This window comes from Cebus imitator, unplaced genomic scaffold (assembly GCF_001604975.1).
Source record: "Cebus imitator isolate Cc_AM_T3 unplaced genomic scaffold, Cebus_imitator-1.0 Scaffold145, whole genome shotgun sequence".
NCBI classification, from domain to species: Eukaryota; Metazoa; Chordata; class Mammalia; order Primates; family Cebidae; genus Cebus; species Cebus imitator.
In genome coordinates, this window is record NW_016107460.1 from 3418452 (window position 1) to 3426346 (window position 7895).

At 66.9% G+C, this 7895-nt stretch overlaps 1 protein-coding gene across 1 annotated transcript in view; it reads left to right on the plus strand.

Moving 5' to 3' along the window:
- Nucleotides 1-5430: 5430 nt before the first annotated feature.
- TTLL10 (tubulin tyrosine ligase like 10) overlaps nt 5431-7895 on the plus strand; it is an 11101-nt gene continuing 8636 nt past the window's right edge. Inside the window, exons 1-5 of the mRNA XM_017542551.2 lie at nt 5431-5737; nt 5904-6022; nt 6157-6286; nt 6542-6616; nt 7382-7467. Of these exons, the coding sequence (XP_017398040.2) occupies nt 5451-5737; nt 5904-6022; nt 6157-6286; nt 6542-6616; nt 7382-7467 (697 nt within the window). The 5' untranslated portion in view covers nt 5431-5450. The remainder of the gene's footprint in view (nt 5738-5903; nt 6023-6156; nt 6287-6541; nt 6617-7381; nt 7468-7895) is intronic.

Sequence of the window (7895 nt, forward strand, 5' to 3'; positions counted from 1 at the left end):
GAGAACCCCTGAGTGGAGTCGTCTCAGCCTGTGCTGAAGGACCTCACGGAGGGGCGGCCGGTGGCCCTGGGGGCCTCTGAGCAGGTGACCAGGAGCCTATGGTGCAGACCAACAGGAGCAGGGCCGGTGAAGAAGGCGTCCTGGTCCAGCCACCCACGGCGGCCCCTCCTGCCCCGGTGACAGCCACGGGCTGGTGGTAAAGGGACCACCTCCGATGAGGGCTGTCTGGAGACCCCACCTACTGCCCGAGGCGCCCAGCCTCCCCTACTCTGCCTGGCCCTGGGGGCTGCACCCACCTGGACACACGGACTGGACACACCCACAGCCCAAGGCCTGGGGGCTTCTGAGGGCCCGTTGGCAGTGGGGAATCCTTGGGCCTGGCCTGGGCACGAGGGAGGGGAGGCCGCAGGGAGAGGCCACGGGGAGGGGAGGATGCTGGGAGGGACCATACCCTTCCTGCTGCCGGCTCAGGAGTCCGTGGCTATGGCCACATCACCCGTCTCTGCCCCCCCATGCCGTGGCCTCTCCCCAGAGTCTGCTTCTCCTCTCTCCGCCCCCCTCTCAGGAGCAGAGAGGAAGCTTCGGGGAGGGGAGGGCAGAAGGAGAGGGGGCCTCAGGGAGTGGAGGCCAGGGGAAGGGGGGGCCGTGGGAAACGGAGGCCACAGGGGTTGGGGGACACGCTCGCTGCACCCCCACTTCACCCCACACCCAGAAACCTGTCCTGGAGGCGTGTGTCCAGATCACATCCTCCAAAGGTCAGGTACAATGTGAAGACCAGACGAGGCTTCCCCTCCCACCCAGGGGCCATGGCCCTGCCCAGCTCTGCTCCCCAAAGGGTCAGCCCTGGAGTGGAGCTGGGCAAGTCCTTCCCACCCCCGACCCCCCGCAGCTCCTGCCGGGCCACCTGCCTGGGCCTTGGGGAGGAGGGGACACACGTAGGCCCCTTCCCACAGCCAGAGCTTCCAAACCTGGATTCACTGCTCCCAGCCTGGAGAACCCCCAGATCCATCCGAGGCCCCCACCGCCCATCATCCCCCCCAGGCGGCCCCCGAGCCCCAAAGGCCCAGCCACTCCGTCCAGGACCCGCCCCAGCTCCACCTGCAGCCTGACCTGAGGCTCCCAGGGGGCAGAGGGGCCTGGCAGGACCATCCCGAAGCTTGGGCACCAGGCACCAGGTGGAGGTGTGGGGAGGGGTGAGGACACTGTTCCCTGCTGGACAGAACCAGGGAGAGGGGTAGGACTCGCCCCGTGCCGCCCCCGCCTCCGAGAGCTCCCTCTTCCTTTCAGGGGCTCCCCAGAGACAGGTGAGGCCCCTTCCTCCCCAGCCAAGGCCCCGAGCTCAGGCTCCTGGAGCTGGAGGGAGGAGCCAGCCAGGATTCGGCCCGAGTGGTTCACCACACTCCTGCAAGGCGCCTTCTGCAGGCCACAGCCTTCCTGCTGCCAGCTCAGGCCCATCTCTGCCCCCTGCTGTGTGCGCCCACCCCCAGTCCCATGGCGTCTGCCCCAGTCTGCCTCTCCCCTCTCCGCCTCCCTCTCTGGAGGGCACTGGCCGTGTGTTTAGGGCCTGCCCAATCCTGGGCGATCGCACCTGAGGTCCTGACGTAACCCCGCCTGCAAAGACCCTGATCATAAGGCCAGATTCCAGGTTTCGGGGCTCGGATGTGGGTCTTTAGGGGCACCCCAGCCCCTGCAAGAGGACCCTTGTGACACATGCAAGGCTCCTAAGGACACGGGCAGGGAGGGAACACATGGTTGGAGGCTCAGGGTTTGAGGCAGAGGGGGTCAGACCGTGCAAGGGGCCGTGCCAGGAGCCCAGGACTCCCAGACGGTATCGTTGAGGGGTTCAAAGGGAAGGTGAGGGTTAAACACAGACAGAGAGAGATAAAGGGCGGCTCTGCAGCAGACGGGTGCATCGCAAACACCTGCGGGGGTGGGCCCGCTTCACACCAGAGCCACCACGGCCTGCGGGCTCCGGCACCCGAAGGTGCGGGCGGGAGGGGTCCGGGCACCCGCGGGTGCGGGCGGGAGGGGTCCGGGCACCCGCGGGTGCGGGCCGGAGGGGTCTGGGTGGGACAGCTTCATGATGAGGCGATGTGTTTGGCTCTTGTTCCCCCAGAAGGTCACGGTGTGGTCCTTGGACCCTTTCCCAGTGTGACAAGGTCAGGTGCTGGGCAGGCTGTTTCTCACGGCCCCAACCCCCTCAGAATGTTTCACTTTGGCCAATATCTGCAACATGGTGAGGGGCTCCAGTTTGGCCTGAGAGATGTGAGTAGCCCCCCACCCCATTCTGGGGGGCGCTGGCCCTGCTGAGCCCGCACGCTGCCTGTGGAGTGGGAACGGGGACGTGACCACATGGAGAACAGAAAAAGCTCTGAGATCCACGGCGGTTTACTCTGCAAACATCACCGGGGCAGCCCCCGCCAGGCCCTGGGGTGCTGACCATGGGTGGGACCCGGGAGATTGCTCAGGGACCGCCCCAGGAGGGCCGGGTGGAGGGGCAGCCACCGGGCTCAGCCCAGGGATGACTGGGGGGCCCTTCTCCGGCCTCGGCCCCCAGCCCCTCCCATGCCCCTAAGTCCCGCGGTGACTGGTGCTGGTGCTTGCCGGGAGATGGTTGCCAGGTCACAGTGTGGCTTCCCTGCCGGGGCCCGGGGACCTCGGGCTGCGCAGGTGAGAGGCGCCTGCAGCCAGCGTGGGCTCAGTGGGCTCAGCCCCGCCCCCCATGCCCTCCCCGCAGGTCCCCTCAGGACGCTGCCCAGGAGAGAAGGCGGTGGGGGAGGGAGGGGGTGGGGCAAGGCTGAGCCCGCTCTGTGGAGACCGCTCTGGGGTCCCTGGCCCCCGTGCCGCCCTGCGAGCAGCTCAGGCCCACGTCAGGCGGTGGAGGGTGTGTGTGCTGTGCTGGTGGCAGGGCTGGGCGGTCCTGTGGCGAACTCCGTGGTGTGTGTGTAGGTGTGTCTGTGCGTGCATGTGTGTGTAGACGTGTCTGTGTGTGTAGGTAGGTGTGTGGGTGTGTGCATATGTCTGTGCATGTGTGTGTGTGTAGACGCATCTGTCACTCTGTTGCTCACACTTGGGAGCCCTTCTGATGACGCTGAGCCTGGGTGGCCTGTTTAGCTACCTTAGAGGACCCCTTCCCCAGGAGGACCCTGGGTGCTGAGAACCTGTGAGAAGGGGCCGAGATCTCCCTTTAATGCAGAGTCTCGCGCAAACACACGCCTGCCCCACGCCAGCGCAGGTCCGGCCCTCCTGTTCTGGGTGGGGAGGGGTCTCAGGGCTCCTGACTCCCTCCATTCTTGCCCAGCCCAGCCTAGGAAGACCGCATCAGGCGCTCCTGGCCGAAGGTGCAGGGCCCAGCCTGTGTTCCGCTCCTCCCCCAGGATGGGCCCTACTTGGCCGGATCATCGTGTCGATGGCTGCCTCAGTTTCCCCACCTTCCCCTGCATGTGGGCTCCTCCTTGTCTCCTTTGCTCCTGTCACTGAGACGGGGCAGCAGGGGACAGACACAAAGGCCTCTGCAGGCCAGGTCAGCTGCAGGGGCGGCCTGTGGAAAGCTCTGCTACCAGCCTGAGCCTCAGGCCTCCCCCAGCCCTCCCCAGCCTTGGAGCCTCCGTGGCCTCTCCCGTCTCCTGGCCGAGTTCCTTCAAACCCTTGGAAGTCCTCACCTAGGCCAGGCACAGTGGCTCAGGCCTGTAATCCCAGCACTTTGCCAGGCCAAGGTGGGCGGATCACCTGAGGTCGGGAGTTCAAGACTGGCCTGACCAGTGAGACTCCATCTCTACTAAAAATACAAAATTAGCCTGGCGTGGTGGCGGGCACCTGTAATCCCAGCTGCCTGGGAGGCTGAGGCAGGAGAATCACTTGAACCCGGGAGGTGGAGGTTGCGGTAAGCTGAGATTGCGCCATTACACTCCAGCCTGGGCAACAAGAGCGAAACTCCGGCTCAAAAACAAACAAAAACAAAACAAAACTCGTTACCTCCCAAGCAGCCCCAAGATAGGTTTGTTTGCTTGAGACGGAGGCGGAAGGATCTGTCAAGGAAGTGGCTGAAAATTCCGGAGAAGTTCCTAAGTTGCAGCCCGGGAAGGTGCTGCAGGGGACGGCGTCCTGGGGGTCTGGCCTGGGCCCCGGGGGCGGCCGCAGCAGAACCCTGACGGCAGGCGCCAGGCAGCTGCACTCAGCCCACAGCTGGGCTCTGGGGTCACCATTGGAAATAGGGGAGACCCTTGCTCAGGCCAGGGAGCCCTCCCACCCTCCATCTCCGGGCGGGCGCCCCACCCAGCAGGCCTGACGCTGCCCCTCCTTCCAGCTGGGACCCAGGTCAAGCTCGGCCATGCCTGAGGAGCAGCTCTGGGCAGGGAGGGCTCGCCTGGCAGAGACGGGGCCCAGAGAGGGCCTCGACCCCACAGGGCACCAGGCCCTACAGCTGCCCCAGGAGACGGGGTCCAGCGCATGCAGAGGCTCGGGTCCATAGCCCCAGGAAGCGCCCTTCCCCACGCTGGGTGGGCCCGACTGCCTGCTCCACCCAAGCGCTGGGGCCTCGGGGAGATGGAAGGTCCCATAGGAGGGTCAGAGCGGCATCTTCCCTGCAGGGCCCTCACCCTGGTGCCCCCCGGCTAGTGGCCCGCAGCCACGCCCAGTTCGCCCAGCACCAGGGACGGCCCACTCGGACCTGAGCCGGCTCCAAGAGGGGCAAGCAGCGAAAGAGTCAGCGGCGCCCAGCTCGAGTCTCGGTGAATAGAGCAGCCCTGGGCGGCCTCCTCCTTTCCAAGGCCACGGCCACCCTGGGACAGGCGGCCCATCCCCCGGGAAGTCAGTCTCATAGGGTGGGACCAGGACCCACGCACGGCCATGCCCCACTGCTCTGAGAGGGGCCTGCTGTGGACACTGGCTCTGCAGGCACAGAGGGAGACGCCGCAGTCCACGGCCCAGGTTCTGTCCAGCTGGTACCACCCCCAGAGGCAGCCACGGGTGGCACTGCCCCTGCCTGTGGCCAGAAGGGCAGCCCCCCTTGTCCCCTGCCTGGTAATGGCCCCTCGGGTCACCCGTGACGTCATCATGGCCATTGTGACCCCTGCCCTCCTGGGGCCACCCCTGCTGCCAAGTCTGCACCCAGCACAGGCCTCTCCGCCCAGTCCCTGCCCTGTGCCAGGCCGCTGCCCTGTTGGTGAGGAGGGTGGGGGCCCTCCCTGCCCCTGCTCCGAGCTCCGTGCCCTCACCTGGACCCTGCCGGCAGGAAGCCAGGCCCTGGAGGGTGGTTGTGGCTCCTCCCCAGCTGTGAGCAGTCCCGGGCTGTCCAGCCGCGTGGGAGCTTGGGCTGAACTTGAGCCCCAGACAGGCCGGGGGGATTGTCCAGGCTTGTGATGAACGGGCTGGGATGCAACTGGCTGGCAAGGGTCCCGGCTCAGTGGACGGCGCCCCACCCATTCACAGGCCCAGCCCATGAGAGGCCAATGGGGAGTGGCCAGGAGGAGGGACTCCCAAGTCAGCCAGGCCAGCCAGACCACGATGCAGGCGGGCACTGTGGGCCAGACCTGGAGGGGGCAGGAAGAGCCTCTGCCACGCCCACAACCCCTGGGCTCCCGACCAGCTGCCCACCTGCAGACCCGGATGACGCTGAGGCTGCTGGGCCCCCAGCTGCCCTCCTGGAGGGGCTCCTGCTGGGGGGTGGGAAGCCATCGTCCCACAGCACCCAGCCCGGGCCCTTCTTCTACATTGGAGGCAGCAATGGGGCCTCAATGTGAGTACGGGCCGGCCCTGGTCCCGCTGAACGCCCCCCACCCAACCCCGCTGAACGCCCACCGCCTGCTTCTGGGGCCCAGCCCGGCCTCCACTGGCCGCCCGCAGTCCCCACCCCCTCACCTGGGCCCCCCCCCACCCCGTCACCTCTGCTCCCCGCCCCGCAGCATCAGCTCCTACTGCAAAAGCAAGGGCTGGAAGCGCATCCAGGACAGCGGCCGGGAGGACTACATGCTGAAGTGGTGCGAGGTCAAGAGCCGGGACAGCTACAGCAGCTTCCGGGAAGGTAGCGGTGGGGGCGCCGGGCGTCTCAGACAGGCCGCCGGCAGGGCCTCCTGGGCTGGAGCACGGGGCAGATTGGAGGGGTGGGGACCCAGGTCCCGCACGCCCTCCGCACACGCCCTGGCCTCTGCCCTCCAGGAGAGCAGCTGCTGTACCAGCTTCCCAACAATAAGCTCCTCACCACCAAGATCGGGCTGCTCAGCACCCTCCGGGGGCAGGCACAGGCCATGAGCAAGGCCAGCAAGGTGCCAGGCGGCCCCCAGGCCAGGTGAGTCTGCACCTGCCGCCCCTGCCCTGCCCCGCCCCCGGTCACCTGTGATGCTCTCCTTACACCATGTCCAGCATCCACTTCAGCTACAGCAATGCTGCTGTTTCCTCCGGGCACCTCTGTCCACCCAGCTGCCTGCTCTCATCAAAACTCATGTGTCCACCCACTACCACCCACGCCCCATCCCCCAGTCCCCACCCGCTCCAAGCATCATGAGTGGCCCCTCAGCCAGGCCCTCTGTCCCCTGGGCTGCAGGTTGGGAAAGGACGCAGCAGCGGCCACCCTGGAGGACCTCCCGTGGACAAGCCCAGGACACCTCAGGCCACACAGGTAGACACTCAGCCCCGCTGTGAGGGGCCACAGAGGTAGACACTCAGCCCCGCTGTGAGGGGCCACAGAGTGGACACTCAGCCCCGCTGTGAGGGGCCACAGAGGTGGACACTCAGCCCCGCTGTGAGGGGCCACAGAGTGGACACTCAGCCCCGCTGTGAGGGGCCACAGAGGTGGACACTCAGCCCCGCTGTGAGGGGCCACAGAGTGGACACTCAGCCCCGCTGTGAGGGGCCACAGAGGTGGACACTCAGCCCCGCTGTGAGGGGCCACAGAGTGGACACTCAGCCCTGCTGTGAGGAGCCTTCAGACCGCAGTTCAGACTTAAACCCAGTGTTGACTGAAAAGGAGAAAGCAGGATGGGGGTCCCACACAAGGGAGAACCAGGAGCTAGAACCAGGGGTCCATCCTGGCCAGGCAGAGACCCATGCTGACCCCCGTGCATGTGCGCGTGGTCCCAGCCACGAGGACATGCCGGGAGCTGGTGGCTCACGGCTGAGACGATGCCAGACAGGAAAGCCACCAGGAAAGAAGCAGCTGCGAAGGAGGGGCCGGGTGGGGTCGGCAGCCAGAGGCTGCAGCCAGCAGCACAGCCCGAGTGGGGCCTGCAAAGGAGCAGGAAACTCGACACCCCACGAGGAGCAGGGCCGAGGGCTCCAGGTGCCAGGGCCGTGCTCCCTCCCGCCACAGGCCAGGCCTCAAAGCACGCGCACAGGCAGCCTGGGATGAAGGGACAGCACCTCCTTCCACCTCCCCACCCCTCAGGGTCCTGAGAATGGAAGAGTTTTTCCCAGAGACCTACCGTCTGGACGTCAAGGACGAGAGAGAAGCTTTCTTCACCCTCTTTGACGGTGAGGGGCCGCTGGGGGGACACCAGGCTGGCCCTGGGAGACAGGGTCAGCGCTGGACCAAGGCAGGAGCCTGGTGAGGGCCGCGCTGGGCCTGGAGGGGCTGCGTGGGGCTGGCACGAGGCCAGGCGGCCAGGAAGGGGTCATGGCTGGGCCTGGTCTGGGTGAGGGCTGAGGAGTTGGAAAGGGGAGGGCCTGGCCTTCGTGGAGGTTGGGTATGAGGGCACCAGGGCCAGGGCTGGAGCTTAGTCGAGGCATGGGCAGGAGCTGGGGCCAGGCGTGTGGTTAGCGCAGCGCCCAGGTTGGAGCGGCCGGGCCAGAGGCGCAGCTGGGAGAGAAGGATCCTGAGCAGCCTTAGAATGAGGGGGACTGGGGGCGTGGCCAGGGCGGGGCGGGTCCAGGGGCAGGCGGGGCGGGGGCTTGGGTGTGGG